The sequence below is a fragment of the Geospiza fortis genome, unplaced genomic scaffold (assembly GCF_000277835.1).
Source record: "Geospiza fortis unplaced genomic scaffold, GeoFor_1.0 scaffold54, whole genome shotgun sequence".
In the NCBI taxonomy this organism is placed as follows: Eukaryota; Metazoa; Chordata; class Aves; order Passeriformes; family Thraupidae; genus Geospiza; species Geospiza fortis.
The window spans coordinates 498,678-520,065 of NW_005054301.1; the positions used below are offsets into that span (position 1 = coordinate 498,678).

General features: G+C 39.4%; 1 protein-coding gene across 3 annotated transcripts in view; it reads left to right on the forward strand.

Moving 5' to 3' along the window:
* Positions 1-21,388, forward strand: part of FOXN3 (forkhead box N3) — a 168,553-nt gene that overhangs the window by 138,819 nt on the left and 8,346 nt on the right. The window contains exons 5-6 of one of the 3 annotated variants that reach the window (XM_005417431.3): positions 2,775-2,840; positions 12,149-12,257. In XM_005417431.3, coding sequence (XP_005417488.1) covers positions 2,775-2,840; positions 12,149-12,257 — 175 coding nt within the window. The remainder of the gene's footprint in view (positions 1-2,774; positions 2,841-12,148; positions 12,258-21,388) is intronic. The other 2 variants (XM_031065626.1, XM_005417432.3) reach the window with 2 other exon arrangements.

The following is a 21,388-nucleotide window of genomic DNA, read 5'->3' on the forward strand; positions in this document are numbered from 1 at the left end:
TGTTAATAACTTCAGGAACCTTTGTGTTGATGGCAGACTTCAGGTAGGGCAGAGATCTCAGTTCTGAAATCCACAGCTGCACGAACACAGGCCAGGTAGAAGGGACAGGGTCCAGCTACCAACTGGTGGGGATGCAGCAGTAAGCAAGGTCAGGCCTCACAGCTACAAATGGGAGCATCCATGTGGAAGAGACTTCAGAAGGATGGCAGTGGGGAAGGGGCCATCAGCGTGGGGGCACTGGTGGGGACCAGGAGCCAAAGCCAGAAGTGCCAGTCCCAGCAAAGGTGCCCTTCAGCCCCATGCCTTTGGTGCTGCTCCTCATGGCTACTTCTTGGCTCTTCTTGACACAGTGCTCATGAGAACGCCTCCAGATTGTGGACGAAAGTGCTGCAAAAGAATGTGCCAGCTTTTCAATCTGCCTCTTTGTGTGGGCTCAGACAGAGCTGGCCCTCAGCCCTTGTCTCACTTGTGCATGAATCTCTCCTTTTTCTTTCTTCCTTGCAGTAGGAAAACCAAAAGCACATTTTCCTGGATGCTACTGACACCGCCATTCATGCATGCCACTGAGCTCTCTTACCACTGCCAAGGCATTATGGAATAGCTGTCTAGTTTCTTCAAGAATATACCAGCAGAAACAGAAAGATAGCAGGCGTGGATGGGCTTTGAGACGTGGCTATGCTGTGGGGAGACAGCTGCTGCAGATGCGGTCCTGTGTTGTGAGCAGCTTGTGTTCATGTCTTAAGTCATTGCAGAAACACTGTGGTACCGTTGGTGGTCCAAAGGCTATGAATGCACCTTTCAACAGAATTTTATCTCAGATCACAGAGTTTATTACACAAACAAAACCCAAAGTCATCAGGAAATGTGCTTTTCCTGGTAGTGTCCTTTTATTCTTTCAGCAGCAAAATTCACATTATGTTACAGTGTCATCCACTGAACTAAAACAAAGCAAAATTTAGGAACAGCCAATAAATAAATGCTGAAGATCACTGTATGAATTATGATATGCTAAATTCAACTTTTAATAATCTCTTAATTTTATGGTATGAAAAAGAGGGAAGAATTCTGGTGAATTTGATTTGTTTTCTCAGGCTTCTTTTGTCTTACTTTTTAACATTAGATGGATTATTTCTCTTTAGTTTGAAAGCACTCACTTGCTGTGTGGTGTGTGGATCCAGTCTTGCAACATGGCACATATTTGGGAATGATGCTATTGGGAAATGGCACTTTCAGCATCTGCTTTTGAGGTATCTTCAGACTTGAAGATGAACAGAAGTTGATAATGCTGCTTTTTCTTTGGAAAATGTTGACCTGTCCAGAAGACACAGGCACCTTTTATACTAAGTCTGCTGCTGCTTCAGCATCAGTTTGACACCCACTACACTGTTTCTCTGTTTACTGTTTTAGCAATTAAATAATAGAGTAGTCACCTTTAGAAGAGTGCTTGCAGCTACTCACAGAAAAGTAGTACATACTTAAACAAATAAAAAGTCCCTTTTTTAATTCTGCAGTCAAGTGAATTTCTGTTTGGCTTAAGCAGATTTTGAAATCCCGTCTACGTCATTTGTGTTGTTAATGTATTACAGGGCTTTATACCACATCACATTACTGGGAATAGATTTGAAATATATAAAGATCAAAAATACAGATATTTTTAACAGTGGTAAGTAATTTTCTGTCATAATAGCCAAAATAAAGTGCCATGAAGCTATTAGTAGTAAATTAATTTTTTTTGTCTGTAATTTGGTATAAATACTGACAAGCTGAAAAAAACCCCAACCCCAACCAACAAATGCATACTCATTAGTCATTCAGTTTAGCAGCACAGAGGCAGCAGTCAGCTAGGGTGTGCGTTTTTATGTCTGCTTCAATTGCACACTTCATTTATTTGGACATGGCATAGGCGGCTTTCTCTGTCACACGGCATCACTGCACGATTAGCAAGTTGTGCCCCAGGGCAGCTGGGACGCTTTGCTGGGGCAGATGTTCTTTTCAGCTTATTCAGTGGCCGTTGTGGGGTTGTTTACTGTTGTCATAGATACCTGCATTTCCATAGCAGCCGAGCTGTTGTGTGTGAAGCAAGTGAATATAGTTATAAAAGGATCATATTTTGTTCTGTCTCTATAACTTACCATCTGTCAGCTGACTTTTCATGATGGATTCAGAAACCAATTTAAGAATAACAGCAGCCAGCTGATCATTTTTGCTTATATTAAAGTGACAATGGATAAGAATGCAAATAAATTGGTGTTTCAATGAAATGCTAGTTTCTTTTTTTTTCTTAATTGCAGCAGTTTGTCTTCCAACACTTTCTCAAACTTTGCTGAAATCTTTCTTGACAAATAGAAATGACCAAGTGTCATCTTCTGTACTTGCTCAGGTATTCCTTGTGCTTTCCCACTCCTCAGCTGTCAGCTCATCCCTCTCTGTTGCTTCCAAATTGTGATGTTGCTCCTGCTTTTACAGATCCTTTGTAATGAAATCTAAATACTGTCCACAGAATTAAACATGGAATTGGTGAGGCTAACAGCAAAGGTATCATGCACACACAAGCATAAGTATGGCTCAGTGACATAGATCACCACTCTGTTTAATAGTAACAATGGGATCACATGCAAGTTTGGGGATACATTTAATGTGTAGCCAACAAGCCCTCTGAGTGGTGAACTCTCATACCTTTTCACTCAGAGACATGGTCAAACCTGTAGTTTAGCAATGGGGGTGAGAAGATTAGCCCAGTTGTAAATAATGTATTTATTGGTTGATTTTTCCAGATCCTGACATTGATGCTGCCACTGCCATGATGCTTTTGAATACTCCCCCTGAGATACAAGCAGGTTGTGAGTAGATATTTCTATAGCATATAGCAACATAGACGTATAAAATTAATATTCTCTTTTATAAGTATACAACATACCAGATAAAAAGGATGTAATAAAGAAATATAACTTCCCTTGTAGACCCTTGCACTTCCTTGACCCTTACATGAGTATAATTTTGTGGTTCATATTACATTTGTTACATGAATAATATTAATCTGTGATCTCTTATGTAAAAGAGAGGTTATTGTTATTCATGACATACACTTAAATGAGTAACATACTATTATCCATACTGATAGAAAGACCTGGGGCAACAGCCAGGAGAAAGGCAGGGAGAGAGAGAAAGAGAGCAAGAGAGTGAAGGATACATGGCATATGGTTCTGTTTTCATTTTGTTTTGATTTGACTCCTATCGTGTAAGTTACCACAGCCATCTGGATACTTTCCATTCACTTGGGCACTGTTTCAGCTCCTTCCTTGCACACATCCTGCCTGTTTTGGGTTTTTTTTTCTCTCTGACTGATGCAAGGCGGTAAGCAGGTGACAAGGAGCAAAGAGAGGTCTCATTTCCTGCGAATGCTCTCCTCCCTGTTCTGTGACCAGACCTGAGGTTTTAATGCTGTGCATTAACAGAGCACTGAAGAGGCCTGGACCCCCACTGGACTGGGCTGTGCAAATACTGCAGGAACCATCCTGCCCCACAGAGCTTGCAGTGAAGGTATTACAGGAATCCATTGTGAAATACAGCTGCACAAAAACAGAGAATCCAAGAAAACAAATATATCACTAGTCAGCAAGCATAGTAGTAATGCCAAGTGACAGGCAACTCTAGAAAATACAGGCAGAAGTTAAAATAGAAACCATTACCAAGACTGTCTAGCATCCCTGCTATTGTTCTAGCCTGGGCAACCAACTCCAAATTCCAGGGGAAGCCTTGATTTGCACTTTGATACTTTGCCTGGGGAAGAGAGTCAATTACCATCAAAGCATTTCCCATGCAGCTGAGGAAAGCTATTGTCAGCCTGCTTTGTGACCCTGCCAGAGGAATGCTTCTTGAGAAGCTGCTCTCAAGAGAGCACTGTGTACCAAGAAATTGTTCTGGAAAGAGAAGAGTGGTCCTTGTCCTCCTCTCCTAAGCAGCTTTCAGGAACTGTGCATGGTAAAAGGGCAAGCAATACCTGCTGCGTGTAGGTAGGAAAAAGGAAAGATTTTACTGGGAAGAGGAGGTTACACTTTGTAACTGATTAATTAGCTTTACAGTTTTAAATGAATATTTAAAATTCCACACTCATGTATGAAACACTGCTAACAATCACAAATGAATTCTAAAATCAGCTTTTGCTTTTATATGAAATCTTGAAATGATATCTGACAAACATTGGTTACCATTTACCCCAATTCCACCATCCTTTAGTTTTCATTCAGAAAAACAAAAAGGCATAGTAAAAGAGTAAAATACTGTTATTAGGATTATTTTGTGTTTGTGTAGGTTTTACTGTATAGACTCATAAAACTGATTGTTCACATTGCCACTAAAAGTTAGGAATATGCAATTATAGTTAGAGTGTTAATGTCAGAAATCAGTTTCTCAATTATTAACACCTTGCAGTATATTCACAGACCAAAGAAAGGCAGAAGTTCAAAGTAGCCAGCTGTGTACAGGTTTCTACTGAAACCTGCAATCCAGCTGGCACCAGGAGTTCAAGCATGAAAGATACTGTGATATGCTAAGAGAGGGCATGTAGGAACATAGATTTAATACTTTTTGCTTCAGTTTATTGAAGTCGTGTTTCATCAGGTTTTGTAGGTTTGTGTTTGAAAAGAAACAGCAATTGAAACACCTGCTTCCTTTAGAAGCAGCTATTGCAAGTTACAAATACTTGGGATTTTTATTAGTAGTCGGTTCATGAATATTAATTCCAAAATATTTGACTTGCACTGAAAACTGTATCTTGACCTGCAAGGCACTGAGTACTGTCTGGGCCGTCTTGGGCAAGTTGCATCAAATTTTTGGGCCTGTTTCCCTCTTGAGAATCTAATTTGGAGAGAGGACAGAAGAAAACAGAATGATGAACAAATGGTAAACCTCACTTTAGAACTCATGGGTACTAAATCAGTGAAGTCCCTGAGTTAGTTTTGTACAGTTGCTTTTTTGAACAAAAGATATTCAGCACTTCAGTTTTTACCAACGTCTTGAAAGTGAATATTGCTAGCTGTCATTCTAAGAGTGTGGCATCCTGGGCATGTCATTGAGTCTTGCCAAACCATGATGTTTTGCCATGATTAAAAGGGGAGATAGGTTTTGGTGCTTTGCAGTGTGTTTGAGTTCCTGAGATTCAAGTCACTGGAAGCATGTAAGTAGCAACACCTTCTTAATTGGTGAGGTCATTTTGAACTTTGAGCCACTTGCTTTTCTGGAGGGTTGAGTAAAGAAGGGACAGTGTTGGTGTATGACTGCTACTGCTAGCGAACAGTGCTGTGGTCAGAGGGATTATCCTGGAAACACTGATTTAATTCAAGAAGCTTCTCAGTGCTGTTACACATAGCTCCAAGTTCATGCATAGTCCTTTGCCCGTTGCTATATAATTTGTGAATTGCACACAAATGCAAGTACATTGCTCAACCTAAAGTTTAATGCTGCAAACAGCTATTAAACAGCACTCACAGAAAGGATTTGGGTAGAAACCAGGAAACTGAGAGTCTTCCCAGCTCTGACATCCACCTTCTGGTTTCAGTGCTCTGATCACTACTCAGTTGGTTGGGCAGAAACTGGTGGCCTTCGGAAAACTTAGCAACACTGGTTTTGTGAGTGGTTCCTTATAGGAGACTGAAGTGCTGTGGTAGAGCTACTTAGGAAGATACAAGCATTGAGTTTTGCTGGGTGCTTCTTAAAAATCAGGTTTTCCAGAGTTGAAACCACTGTCTCTCTGATTTGGAAGTCTTTATTAATCTTAGTCTCAAAACATATAAAACCCAGACTAGATACATATATTGTAAGTTTGGTGGGAGGACAAGTAATTCCCTAAAGAGATCTACTTTACCTCTATTCTTCTAACATTGTACCCCAATGAAATTTGCTTTTTAAACTAATTCAAGTAGATTGTATATGAGCAAGATACATATACAGGAATGAAGACCAGAAAAAAGTTGCCTTAATGACAGTCAGAAATTCTCCAAATAGGATAAAATAAACATGCTGTTTTGTTGTTGTTTTATTGTACATGAAACTTGATAGATGTAATGTTCTATTTGTGCTGCTTATGGACAAGTCACTTATTACAACTGAGACAGCTTCCAGCCTAACTTGGAGTATCAGAAAATGATAGATCATTGAGAGTAAAATGTTTCATAAAGCTATTCTTACTGACAATTTCATATTAAAGCAAGAACTAGGAACAGACATTTTCATACTCTTCAAACTTCCTGTTGCTGGATTTTGGTTGGGATTTTGTTTTGGTTTGTTTTACTTTGGCGTTCAATATTAAGCCATTAAAGGATGAAATAAATTTGGAAAGAAAGCTTACTTTTATCAAGTACTTTCTACTTCTTCCTCCATACGCCTCATAATATTTTTAGAAAAAGTACGAGTGTGATAGGATTATCAGGACAGATTTGTCTCCCCCAGTCAATTTTTGTTTAGAATAAATGGCTTGTTGGATGCATCCTAGATTCACAGTTTGTAAGGACTACAGAGTATGGAATTTAAGAGCTATAAAATTGTCCTTGAGCTGTAAAGTACAAGTTGGGCAGATGTCATCAAATTTGTGCCTGGGATAAGATAGCTGAATAAAGTTACACATCTGGCAGAAAACATTTGCTTTTGGCAACTTCTGATGTCCCATCCACTATAGATCATCAGCAATTTCCTACTTTCAGTTCTTGTAGCCTGATATAAAGAATTCTGATAAAAACTGTACTGAAAGAAAACTTGGCAGAAAAGAGCTGAAGCTGACAGATATTAGCCAAAACTCAGTACCTCTTGTCTATAGTGATTTCTTCTGTGCTACAGAAGCTGGGTCAGGGCAGAGAGCCTTGAGATCAATGCATGTGCTGTATGATGACAGAAAAGGCAAAGTACCAGTCTGTCCCTACAGGATACACTCACACATTCCACTTCTTTAAAATTCCTTTCGCAGTAAATGCTATTCATTCTTGCTTGCTAAGTGTTGGCTACCTTGAGCTAGACAGTTTAATGAAGTGTATGTTTGTTTCCTAAATCACACAAAGAACATGTTTTTTACCAGTTCATTGTCTTGATTGACAACTAGTCTCACTCCTTGCTTATGCTTCATTTAACTTTCACATGCCAACATTTAACCAAGACGTTAGTTTACTTTTCTAGCGAGTTTTTGGGATGTCAGTGTGTCTGGTGACTGTCCATTACTTCCTCCTCCTTTTGCATTTCAATTTTACCAGATTGCTGCATTGTTTGTTTGACAATCAAATCTTCAGGGAAGGACACAGTCTGACATGGTTTTTCTGACACTGTTGTGAAGATCTTGGATGAGGTGGTTATCTCAGCCAGAACTGAGCTTGCTTCACCTGCACACCCCTGCAAGCAAGAGATCAGGGATATGCAGTCTGTTGAGGGATGTGATGAAAGAAGTCCATAGTTGGACTAATCTACTCAGGTAATGTGCACACAAGAGCATGCTCTGGATTAAAGTAGTCCTGCACTGGCTGTGGAGTGATCATGTAGCCCTCTACTTACTTTCCACCTACAGACCCTGAGTACAGGCTACAAAACACTGGATTTTTGAAGGGCGTCTGTTGGATCCTTTTAACACTGTGAACATAGTGCCTTGATGGATTCAGATTATGGTGTATTCTCCTATATGTCATTCACTTCATTGTCTGTTTAACTCTAGCATGAAAATTCTCTACAAAAGGGAGGATTTTTTCCCCTTGGAGAATTTCAGAGGTGCAGTCTTGATTTTTGACATTGGATGCATTTGCTTCACTCCAGAGTTAGCCAGTGGAGACTCAGCCTGCTGAGTCTACTCAGGTTGTGAAATTCCACCAGAGCAGCATAAGATCCAAAAATAATTTCCCCATTCATGCAGCAGATGAGGGGCAGATTCTCAGTACACACTTTGACTCCACTCCAATGAAAGTGTTTCCTGGGTTTAAGTTTCCTGAGAACAGAGTAGACCCTTGAAAACATAGCAGTGATGAAAGTTGAAAGGTGAATAATGATTTTGTCATTTCAGACTCTCTGTGTTTCACTGGGAACATTTTGTGAAAAAGGAAACCTTCATCAAAGAGATGCACAGGTCTTGTTGCATTGTTTTCTTGAGCTGAGTTTCTCAGACATAAATGGCTTTGGGCACTTGCTCAGAAAAGGTGTAAATTACATTTCACACTTCTGCCTAGGAATTGGGAACCTGGAACCTGCCTGTACTGTTGGTTAAAGAAGCATTACAAGAGAGAGGTCGGGACTGTAAGGTGTTCATCCACATTGGCACTGATTGATGATATGGCTTGGAGTAAATTATCTTACTTCCACACCTTGAATCTTCAATCTCTAAAATATAAATATCTCACCTCAAAGTATGGGTTTGAAACGTAATTAAAGCTTGTAAGGCGTAAATGTATCTTTGGAATAAAAGCACCACATAATTTCAGTAAATAATCCATAACCCTTCAAAAGCACCAAGATGTAGGAATAATTCCTTGAATGTAAGTAGCTGTCATACAGCCTGCACAAAGGCTGGAAGACTCTGTGGGTACCAGGGACAGTGTAATAGCAGTTTATCCATAATCTTTTTAAAATTAAGTAATTAATTTTATTTTTTGCAAGGATCAGTTTTGATGCTTTAAATGTTGTAAGTAGAGATGAATGAGCAAGAAAGATCAATCTTATGGTGGCACATTGGTAATGTGGATAACTAGAAATCAATACCTTTTACTACTGAAATATTTTAATCCTGCTTTTATTTTAGGTTTAGAGTGCTACAGAAGCTGATTTACCAGAAAGTTGAGATGTTGTGGGTTTTTTTCTTTGTGGTTCCCTATATTTCCTGAAAGGATACACTACGTAGTCGCGTGTCCTTCTCCAGTGATCCCTTGCATACAACATTTCTGTTTGTCTGAGTGATGTAGTGGTTGTGCTGAATCATAATTCACAGAGTCTGAGGAAAGAAAACCAAAAATCAGTAGCAATAACACTGCTGAAATAGTTATTGAATTCTGAGTGATGATTTCATTATCCAGAGCTGTGATGTACTTTAGAGAAAAGTTAGAATCACAGAATCATGGTTAAGACCTCTTCTGGCCTGAATAGTCTTATTGAAGCCTTTCGATGAGTGGTGGCATGGGGCACAGACTGGCCATGATTGAAGAGAATTTCATAGGCAGGAGAAGAGACCAAGTTGTCTCTTAGGAGATATTTTCATAAGACAGCAAACTTCTGTGGTTAGGGGTTTTTTTGTTTTTGTTTTTTTTCTTTTTTGCAAATATTTGTTACTTCTTGAAGGGAATATGTGGAGAGAGAGTGTGTGTGTGTGTGTGTGTGTGTGCACGCAATGCTTAATGTGGGAATGTTTTAAATATGAAGCTTTTGAAGAGAATGTTTCCTGGATGGCACTCGGTGACTTTCAAACCTGCAAAGGGTCGAGGAAAATGAAAGATGGGTTCCAGTGAGGGTGTCAATGTATAGAAATCCTAAATTGTGAGACTTGACAGTGTATTTGATATAGATATGGGTATAGATACATACATAGGAGTGCAGGGAAAAAAGGAAACTCAGAAGAGATAAAGAAGGAAAGACAGGAAGCTAATTTTTGAGAATTGGTGAGGAAGCAAACAGAATGTTCTGAAGAAGCAATGGGAGTTGTCAATAAGGGATAGAGGAGAAGAAAAATAATAAAATAAGCATCAGTTAATTCTGCCAGGAGACCAGAATAACTAGGTAATCTGAGGAAAGAAGAGTTTGGGCATCAAGGAGCCTGTTGCTCTCTTTTTGCAGTAGCACTTTCAGTATGTTTGCTTTGAAGTTTTACAATGTATATTTAGACAGTATCCACAGCTAACTGACATTCTGTGCATATGCATCAATGTTGCATTTCAATATAAAACTATGGTTTATATCATAGTGAAGAGAAAATTCCCAGATCTTTCTCAGTTAAAACTTTTGGTTCCTGTCTTTTGATGAGACTTTGTAAACATAGAGAAACCATATAATGTAGTGCAGGATAAAATCTGTCCTTCTTAAAAGTTTGTTGGAATAACCATGCCTGTTTGAAATTATGTCTTTTTATTGATCTTTGTTCAGCACATTTATCTGTGGCTTTGAATTTACCTGTTACCTTCGTGTTTTAGATTAGCCAAATCTTTGAGCAGACTGCTTTTCTTTCATGACACTGGTGTTTCGACCATATCAAGGTTACGCTGTTGAAACAAATATAATAAGAAATTCAGCTTTTTGAGTTTTAACATGATAATATTCTTCTACAGTATCTAAAAACCAGAACACTGGAGCAGAGAAAGCCTTGCATTGTCCCCTGAGTGAAAGAGATTTGATCGATTCCTCATAAACTAGCAATGAAGGGAAAAGTGTATAGAGTAGGGAGGTATAAATAGCAAAATGCTATTTAAAATTATTCTGGTCATTGAAAGCTGACCCAAGTTGTTATAAACTAAGTTCTGTAATTTTAGCCACTTGAGGTCGTACTTAAGCACCTAAATATAACTGACCTGTTCTTCAAAGGTGCTCAAAAGCAAGAGTGGGTGTTACACAGTGACAGGATTTGATCGGGAGAGTGATGTGCTCTCACAAGCAGGAGAAAGAAGATTATTTTCCCAGAACTAATCTGTGTGGTCTGGAGTGAAACAAGGTGAGCACCGGGACAGCAGGAGGGGAGGTGTCGATCTGGCTTGATGTTTATAGGAAGTTGAAGTGTACCTTAGCAGCTTAGAACTAGCATACTTCTGAGCATATGCTCCTCTGCCTCAGAATACACTAGTATTTTGGGGTGTGAGTATTTGAAGTTGGGCATGTAAAGTGTATGTGTTGATTCTGAATAATTTTTCTAGTCTCTGTGTAATTTGTTTAAATTCTGTGGGTGTATATAAAGCAATATGGTTTACATTTATCTTAAAAGTGTTTATAATAATATAAAAGGAGTAATGATCATCATTCTCTTTTTGGACATTCCCCATGGGGGGAAGTTACGGTGTGAGTGATGACTTCTAGTAAAATAGAATGTGTGTCAGCTGGCTGGCTGTGGATGTTAAAGAAGCGAGTTTGGGTGGAGGCTGTGGTGAGGTGACTGTGCCAGCCTGAAGGGCCATAACAGCAGTGCAAACAAATGCCAGTACATGCAAGTAGGACCCTGGTGAGGGCCTAGACTTAGAACTGTGTTTGGTAGTCTTGCATCTCACAGTGGAGCAGGAAAATCCTGAGACTTGCTGAGGACACTCTTGCTGTGGTGGTGCCTGAGTAGTGCTTCTCTGCTCCTTGTTCGGCTGTCTGCCCTGGGCTGAGCAGTGTACAGAAACGTGCCTGGGTAGAAAACAAGTACTCGGCTGTAACCTAAAATCTTGCTGGCCAGAGCTGCAATTTTTGATGTAGAGCCAGGCTGAAGAGCCCAGTGAAATGTCTTGCCTGTGGTGGTCAGTACCTGGGAGTTTGGTGTCAGTGGCATCAGCCCCTGTTGGGTGAGGGAGGCTGGGCTGTGACCCGGCCGTGTGCAGGAGGCACGGGACTGCTGCCAGGCTGCATGGCAGGGTCATCCATGGCCAGGGGCAGGGCCTAATTACTGCTGTGGACATAATGTCTTTTTAGCCTCTTCTCTTTCTCTTCTTGCTAAATACATATTTGTAGTTAATATTTTGTTTTGCAGGGATAGGGGCCCAAGATATTGCTGCTCAGATAGTAAACTGGGATGATAAAAAGCTGTCAACTGTGATCTTGCAGTGAAATACTTGTGTTCTATTTATCTGTAAGGGGTCATTGTTTCTTTTTGTAGACAAAATAGTTACATCTGTGCTCATAGCTGGTTTTGACTCTAAGCGCATGCATTCACAGCAGAACAGCAGTTGCAAAACAAAAGTGATTCATTTGTGCAAGGAATGATCTGCAGCAACTAGGTCAGGCAGTGGCTTTGGCAAGTCATATTATCATTGTTTGCCATGAAAATAGCATTGGAAATAGAATGGCACTCAGAAGACTCAAGGCTGAGATGTCCAAGGTAAGCAGTGTACTGCAGGAGCCTCTGTAATGGTTTTCCAGTACATTGAAAAGCTGGAGTTCCACATTTTATTCCTGTACTTGTCTAACTTTTCCTTTAGAAGAAAAAACATGCTGTGTTTTGTTCTGTTTTTAGTTCCTTCGGGAGTGATACAAAATGGAGCTCGAGTACTGAGTAGAGGAATATTTCCTGGAGCCAGGCCATTGCCAATCAACCCTATAGGGAGCATGGCTGTCGCAGTAAGGTAAGAGTGCATCATTGTGGGATCTGTATGAAATAAATCAACATTTTGCAAAAAATGTAAAAGTATATGTGAGCTCTGGGTATTTTGCTGCTTGCCAATGCTTCTGAGGTTCTAAATGAAATAAAACTCTGCCACCTAAAATTCTTGGGATATCATCCTTAGGAAGATAGTCATGGCATATCTGTCTGTTGCATGGTGGTCTGCTCAAAACGCTTTTATTTTCACTAGCAAATTGCAGGCAGTTTGTGATGAGAACCTCCTATAGTGGCCTGTTTTACTAAGTGCAAATGTTTTTTGCGGTTTCTCCCCTTTCTCCCTTTTCTTAAAGACTTTTTCCTGGATTAAATACCAGAGAGAAGAATATCAATAATATTAAAGCAAATCCTGAAAGCTATTTGAACCTATAGCTGTTGTTTTGTTATTAACTTAGATCTTTGTGAGGCAGTTTCTTTCACTATGATTTTATTTCAAGGTTATACTGAAACATTCAAGGGTAAAATGTTGTTTAAGATACTCAACTATCAGGAAGCAGGGCAGTAAGAGACATCTAGTGATGGCAGTGGGAACTGTGGTTCAGTGGTTTGTTTTGCTTAAAGCAGTGCTGGTTTATTGGTGGAAGAACAATTTGCCCCGGGTGTAGCTCCATTTTCAGTCAGTTACAACAGAGATTAATTTGGTCAAGTGCATTGCCAGTGCCCTCCTCTTTCAGAACTCTCAGTATCTGCAAAAGCTATTTCAGCTCAGGCAGTTGGGTATTCTGGGTGGGGTTTCATAATTAGTGCTGACCTCACTTCATGGTGCTGTTCCAGTTACACTCTCTTTTCTCAGGAAAGGGCTGCAAGGCAGTGAAATAAAGTATCTAGGTAGGTCTAATTCCATCACTATTTACATGGGGTTTTTTATTTTTTATCCCTTTTCAGAATCAGTGTCTAGCCCCTTGGGTGCAGTATTTCCATCCAGTAAATGGAGAGAAAGACAGAGAGAGCCTGTGACATTGATGTAGTCTTGATGCTTAAAATGCATAGAGGGGAAGACACTAATTGGAATAAAATCCATATTTTTTGATGAGCGAGTTCTTCAGCTGTTTTTCCCATTTGCTACACTGAAGGAATGCAACCCCAAGGGTCATCCTCCAGAATTCTGCAGAGTTCCTTTCCATCCCTCTTTACCACAGCTTGGCCTTGCTAGCAGCAGAGGTCAGCTCTCTTCATCAGCTTTGCCACTGGCTTCACCCAGGACTTGTATTCTGCTCCAGTGGGGATTGCAGAGCCATAGGACTACTGCATCATTAATTATATATAATTTTTTATGAGGTTTTCAAGCTAAATGGAGGACATAGTGGTCTCAGTATTCTCTCTAGAGTTTATCTGTATTTCCTGCTTAGTCTCTGTTTCATAATCAGAATTGACTCATAGAGGAGATAGAATTGTTTTACTTCCAGGCCGATTGAAAACTTCCTTCTGTGTAGGCATCCTCAAATTGCTGTGCTGTAAAGCTGTATCTAGTTAAATTTCATACATTTTCAAAGGACTGTTTCTCATGGCTTTTTCCCAGCAGGTAGAGAATGGGATCTTTACCAGCTACCTGTTAATGTACAGATGGGAAATCAGGGATTTTACCCCTCCCTTGCTTACGTTCTTTTTGCTCTGTCTCACAGAAAAGCATTTATCATTAGTTAATGCAGACATTTCTAATTCTTTTTGTTCTCTTCTCCAGCCTTAGGCAGTATTAGAAATAGCTTGCTATGAATATATTCCTGGTGTGCATAATGTCTGCTCATATTTAAAATCTCCTGCAATATCCCCTCTTTTAATTCTTGAAAGGCAGAGGGAGACACAGACAAGAGGCTTTGAAAGCTTTTGAGAAGTTAGGGGACTCTCTTCAACAGAGCAATTTCAGCAGGCAATTTTGTCTTGTTTCCCTCAGGGATAATACTATTCAGAATTTCTTTGGGAAGAACATCAATCCGGATTCACAATGCCTCGTAGAACATCATCTGGTCCTCTCAAAACTGGATACCTCTGTTATCAGTTCCTGTGAAAATTACAGTTTCTTGGTGCCAACCCCTCTCCTCAGATACACCAGACTAAATAGGACCTGTCATGTTCAGCTTTCATGGTGTCTCCTGAGAATAACTTCTGCTTATAATGTGCAGCAGGGGAAATTTACCACAGCATCCATACAGCCTTCTTTTACAATTTAAGAGTAGGTGGACTGCTCAGATTGAGCTGTCATTCCTGCACAGAGGACAATGGTCCAGTCAGGCTGGCAGGGGATGTTTTCAGGCCTGTTCAGGTGCAGGAAGGTTGATTTTCCCCACTAGCTTTTACCAGGAGGGAGATCTGGGCAGCTATAGTAGGTGGTGCAGTCTCCTGTTAATTTTTCTGCTGAAATTGTGTGCTTCTGCCTGTGTATTGAGAAGCCAAACAGCTTCTTTCTAAGATTTTTTTTAATCAAATGTCTTTTTTTGAGAAGTGTTCCTTTGGTGCTGTAAATGAAATGCCTGAAGCCACCTGAAGAAGGTAGTTTTCATCATTCTCATAGGAGACCATTAGCATTTTCTTTATTATGCAGACAGTTGCGTAATAAATTAAACCTCGTAACTGTTCTTCTTTAGTTACCATATGTAGGAATCACAGGTTCCTCTGTAAGATGCTGGTCTTCTCTTGGCACTTCTTGCTGTCTGAGCTGTTTTTTTCATTTTGTGTTTTATTTCCTCAGTATCTTAATGGTCTTTGGTTTAGTTGTCCCCCAAGCTGGTGCAAATAGCTTGTTGTATGTTGTCCTGTTGTGCAGTGCCATTAGTGCCAAAACACAGTAAGAAAAAATTTGGTCTTGAGTTAAATTTGCAGTTATGTGTGGTGTTTTGACTAATCTGTTGTTCAGAAAGGAGACTATAGCAAAACTATAGCATTGGACTGAGAAGCTGAAGTCTGTGATTTCTGATGTGTTAGCTCCCATCAATAGAAAAGTTTACTGTGCTCTTCATGTTTGACAGTGTGACTGAATGCATTGGCATATTTTGTTCCTGCACAAGGTATCAGTGTGTTGGTCTTCCCTTGTAATTACATGTAATTACTTTATATTTTATATATAAAATAAGGTACAATTGAATTAGTCCTTTGGGTTAAAAAACCCTCCTGGGGTTTATTTAACAAAGATGACTTTCCATGAATAAACAATTACAGTTGTGGTCATCGTTATTTTGTAGTGCATTTGGCTTAAATTGCACAAATAGGCCTTTCATTCCAAACTAATCTACAAATGGAAAGGCATCCCACACTATTTTTACTTTGAAAATCATCCTCTGGTGTTAAATCTCCGCTGCAGAGCATAATTGGATGTGTTTTGACAGTAGGTTTTTATTTACTTTATTCACACCACTTTTAGCTTGTTTACCATCCATATTTTCCATGTTGTGGCTGACAAGTCTAAGACCCACCCAAAAACAGCAGGGAAAAATAACACTTCAAAGCTGCACAGTGTGTAGCATGTCTCTAGCATGAGATCCATCGTATTTTGGGGATATTTTTGGCAGACCATATCCCTATATAGTTCCCTGAGAGAATCTAAAAGCAAATGCAGTGACCGTCTGGATGTGTAGAAGATATTGACTGACATATACACTGAAAGCAGGCAAAGCCGGTAGTTCCTTACATACAGCAAGGAGTTGGTTGGGAAAGTGAGCTCTTGCTCTTCCTATCATCATCCATTGGAAAATACCTTTTAAATGTTTTACTAGGAGGACTTCTGTGTTACTTTGGTAGGGATGGTATCTGTCAAAGTGGCCAGTGCATATGACATTCACGTGTCTTGGCAAGGTGCACAAAGCTCTTAGCGTATATAACCACCTTCCACAGGAGTCAGGTATGACCTGTTACATCAGCCCTTGGGAAGAGCACAAGCTTGGAAGTTGAGCTAACATTTGAGATTGTGTAGCATCAATTTCACCATGATATTTGTCATTTTCTGCAGTTATCCATAGTGGGTGGGTGGTTTATGACTGTGTCCAAGTCTTGCTGCTGTGCAGTAGAACTACTGAGCCTAAGTCTCTCATATGCCTAATGTGGACAGATCCACTGAGGTGAGGTTGATGGAAATTCACCCCACAGAGAATCTTAACAGCTGTTTAGCATAGGCCTTGTCATTTGGTTCAGGCTATTTTGCAGATGTTTTACAAAATATGCTTGGTAATTTTTTTAAAAACTTACTTATATGCTACATATGCCTAGGTAATAGGTTAGATTACTTTTGGTGCTGTTTGTTAGAAATACCTTGGGTTTTAAATTACTGCAGGTTAAAAATAAACATTAATGGGAAATTACATGGGTTTTCCCCCATTTTATCCAATTCTTCTTCACCAAATTCTTCTCTGTCCTGGTTTTGATTTGCATGGAGCTCATTTTCTTGCTAGTAGCCAGTACAGAGCTGTGTGTTGGCTTTAGCAGGAGAATAATGTTGATAACATGCTAATGGTTTCGTTACTGAGCAGAACTTGTCCCAAGTCAAGGACTTTTCAGTTTCCCATGCTCTGCCAGTGAGCAGGTGCTAAGAAGGGAACAGGGGCAGGGCAGGTGACCTGAACTGGCCAAAGGGATATTCCATACCATAGAGCATACACTGGGAAGAGTTGGCAGGGAGGAGCTGATCACTTCTGAGGGATGGATTGAGTTGGGAGCAGTTGTGTTGTGCATCCCTTATCTTTCTTGTGTTTTATTCCCCTTTTTGTTACCTCTCTCTTTTCATCATCTTCATCATCATTGTTGTTACTGGTTTGTTGTTACTTTTTTTCAAAGTGTTTGTATCTCAACTCATGTTTACCTTTTTCCAATTCTTCTCCCCATCCCACCTGGAGCAGGGAAGAGCAAGCAGCTGCATGGGACATAGTTGCTGGCTGGGATTAAACACAGACATTCTCAAGGAATTTCACAGTTACCTGGAAATTGCAAGCAGGTTTCCTGAAGAACTTCCCTCAGTAAAAAAAATATTTCTATTCAAGTTTCCAAGATAAAATTTTTCTCCTTCATAGGGAAAACAAGTGCACCTGCACTGGCAGAGCTACAGCTCTTCCTTGATTTTGAGGAATTTAAAGAAAAGAAAACAACCAACCAACCAACCAAAACCAAAAAAAAAAAAAAGCCAAGCAGAAAGACAGCAAAAAGTAGGTAGGGTTTGTTAGTGTTGCATTTTGGCACCCCAGAATTTTGGCAACCTTACCTACCTCATCATGAGTAGATTTTAAAATACCTGTTCTTCTGCTATTAATGCCACAGTTCCTTATGCAGCTCCTGATCACTGGGGCATGACAAGAATGAGTTTTGTGCTTAACCTTATGTGAAGATGGAAAAGGGCTATTTAGGATTATTTGCACTTCAAAATTATAGGGTAATTACTAGATTATTCCTTGGGCATAGCTTTTATTATTGTGACTTTATTTCTCATGCTGGCTTTATTTTTGCTTCTATTTTCCTCCCTTGAAGCAGCCATTCAAGCAGTGATTAAATAAAACAAACATTGCATGTGCAGAGTAGATGCCAAAGCATAAGTAGAATTATTATCATTCACTTACATTATCTGTGAATTACTATTTTTGCTTAGCTAAAGGAATTGGTAGGTATTTCCTTTCATAAATTCTTAATTGTATCTTTGTAGTGCTTACCACTGGTGTGATCAGCTTAACAAACCCCAGATCATCCCAGTTGCATTGCATTCCCCTCCCCACCTGTAACAGGCAGGATGAGTTATCCTTGGGAGCCAAAGGAATCCTTTAGTGACTAAAGAACAGCAATGCTGACTGACTTGATTATTCTTTCTTTGCAAAATGCACGGGGCTCCATTTGGTTTAATTTCAGATCTGCTGCTGATACTGCTGGCAGTTCCTGAAGTGTATTTACTGTGGTCCTTTGCATACAATTTTTCTCTGAAGTACCTTTGTAAGAGCTTCTGTCACTATTGTGAGCCCTTTGTAAGAGCTCCTGTCACTATTGTGAGCAGCTCACTGTTGACTTTTAACTCAGTAACCCCTGACAGAATCTCATTGTAGAGCAAGTGAGCACCACTTACTTTTCATATGCTTGCTCATCCTTCTGTCTGCTGGTTTGTAGTGGTTTTAAGAAGCAGTTCAACTAGCTGTAGCCAAAAGTTCTGACTGTTCTGAATTTCCCTTTGAAATAGAAAAAGTGATTTTTCTTTTCTTTTCTTTTCTTTTTTTTTTTTTTGTGCAAACCAGGAATGTGTCAAAATCTACAAACCCAGCTTACCTTTAGTGTTTTCATTGTGTCTTCTAACTGTGTGCTTCCAGTTACATCCAAAAACTGTCATCTGTGGGTACACAGTATCTGTCATCCAGAAGGATCAGAGGTAGACTAAGGTGATATTTAAACTCCACATAGGTTTTCTTTGTTCATCAAAGGAATATACCTGTCTCCAGTGTGAAATGCAGTAAGTTTTTTTTCAGCAAAACCTTTGCCATTTGGCAAACAGAATCTGATTACCTTTCTTTCAAGGTAGCAGAGAAATTTAAGGAAGATATGCCTGTACTTGGTAAAATGACAGACTCACTTTTGTCTCCTCCTGAGGAAGACCTCTCTGAAAGGCACTGGCACTGTGCAAAGGACATTATTTCCTCTGAGACCCAGCTACCATGAATCCTGTCTGGCTTCTGATAACATTGGTAGTAGAATTCGTATCCATTAACAATGGGAATGAAGTCAGACTTTCAGAAGTCCAAACTTACATCTGCACTGCTTGACGATTGTGTCATTGTGCTACAAACAAATGGAAATACTTTAAAAAGAATCTGTGCACATTGCTTTAGGTTGAGATCCCTCAAGCAAATAAGATAGTCCACAGAGTAGGATGAAAAGCTCTGGAGACTGTCCCAGCAACTTTCCTGAAAGAGCAAGCCACTACTCTAAAACATGAAAATATGTCAGTTTCTGGAAATTTTGAAATTAAGTTCTGAATAAAAAAGGGGGGAAACAAAGTGAGAGTTACAACCAGAACTGTGAGCAAAAATAGATGGAACTAGCCAAAATCTGTGTCCTGAAACCCAGGAGAGTTGTGTCCACTGATGGTGTAGATTGAACTACATAAATCACAAATTCATTTCATGGTGAATATATGATTGTCTAAGAGCAGTATAGAGTTTAAGAATGTCTCAGAAGCATGTGTGGAATATTAATTGTTTAGATATTAGTTCATTCAGCTCTTACTAATCTACTAATATCAGTTAGAAGTAATTTATCTAATGTTTGAGTTATTGCATATTAAGATACAGATCAGATTTACTTTCAGGGTACATGACTTTTGATGTTGTGAATATCCTAAAGCACTCTGCCTGTATAACTTTTTACTTTTCCGCAAATATCCTGTGCTAATTCTCTCCTTGACCTGCTTTCTCTTCCTTTTGTATTTCCTCAAGCAGAACTGGTTGGAAATCTTTCAAAATGTAAGTGAAACCCAAAGATTTTTCTGAGATGCAAATGCTTTCCATTTCCTGACCAGTTCCACTTTCTTCTGAAGTGTATTGGTATTTTCTTTTCTCCCTTTTTTTTTTTTAAGCAATTCTTTTTTTGCACCTCTTTGTAAACTTCTGTTTTTCTTTACCAGCATCTCTGTTTGCACTCCCTGTGGGATGCCAGCCTCACAGTACCCCCTCTCCTGGGACATCCCTCTGTACTCCCCGGGCATTTCATTCTGTTTTTATGTTGATTTGGAGGAATTGGGATCTGGACTAAGTCCCATGGGCAGAGCTTTTGAATCCAAATTACAGCCCCTTTATGTAAAGGCAACACTAGAGACTCAAGAGCAGGGTAAATCAGGGATGTGTCTTTGGCACGTGGTTGTGCTGCTCGATGGAGCTGTGGCTTTCCTTTTATTGACAGTCTCTTGGTACAAACTCACAAGAGTAGACCTAAATAGCATAAAAATGGGTGTCTTGGTTTAAATCACATCCATTAGAAGCCTTGTTCACTTGCAGTCAGTAGGAATTTCATTTGAGTTCCCACCTATTCTGTCCTGTATTTGTTTCCTTGGAGCAAAAACTGATTGTTATTTTTTAATGGAAAATTAGTAGCGTGTGATTTTTAATATGCCATATTGCTCTGACTTTTAGCTGCCTTGTAAAATCAAGTAAGTTTAATTTTATGCTAATTTATGATAATATTTAACATCTTTAAATGTAAATTTACCCTAAAAATGAAGAATCTGTCACTTAAAATGCATCACATGCTTCCTTGTAATGGCTGATCTTAAGGAGTTGGTTATAAATTCACCTTATAACTAGCTTAGTATGGATGATTTCTTATTCTAAGCATTTGGCATCCTCTAATGACAACCCCTGAAGTTGCAAGCCATCACAGAGTAAATGCAGCTGGCTTGCTGCACAATCATGAATGACATTGCACTTAGTTATTAATAATTGAAGGAGCTTTGTGTATTCCTTCTGGGTTCTATATGGAATTTATGGATCATACATCTACTCAGAAAGCTAGGCAAAAGTAATTTTGTTGAGCAAAAGAGGTTGGCAAGAGGCTTTCTTTGCTAATAAGTGTACCTTCTATTCTATACATTTCTTTGAAGGCATTGTAAGTAACATTTGGAATGACTGATGAATTTGCTGCCTCCTAGCATTGTCCTGTCACTGGTTCATAAATGCAAGGGGCTTTCTTATCTCAGCAAGCTCTTGCAGAGAAGGACATTTAGATGAACAGGAATTGTGAAATTACATACCACTATTATTTTTCCCACCTTTCAACCTTACCTTTTAGAAATGGGTAATACTCTGCTGTTTCTTGTGTAAGGAAACCATACATGAGGTCCATGGCCTGAAACCTAAAGTACTTTCCCATTTTTTAAAGCAGAAGAGCAGTATAAGTACTCTGGACTTGCCACTGTGCCATTTCTCTTAAGAAACATCTATGTTCAGTGTGTGCATTTAAGAAAGGGGTTTAATCCAACACTGCCCCAAGTGTGCAAAAGCACTCCAATGGTAACACAAAGATGGCAAGTTTAAATCAGTTTATTATGTGATGGTTTAAACAGCTTGCTTTTTTGTTGGATTTTTTTTAACCGACAGAGAGGTTCAAGGCTGGTAAACTGGCAGGTGGCAGTGATGATGGCTTTACTCA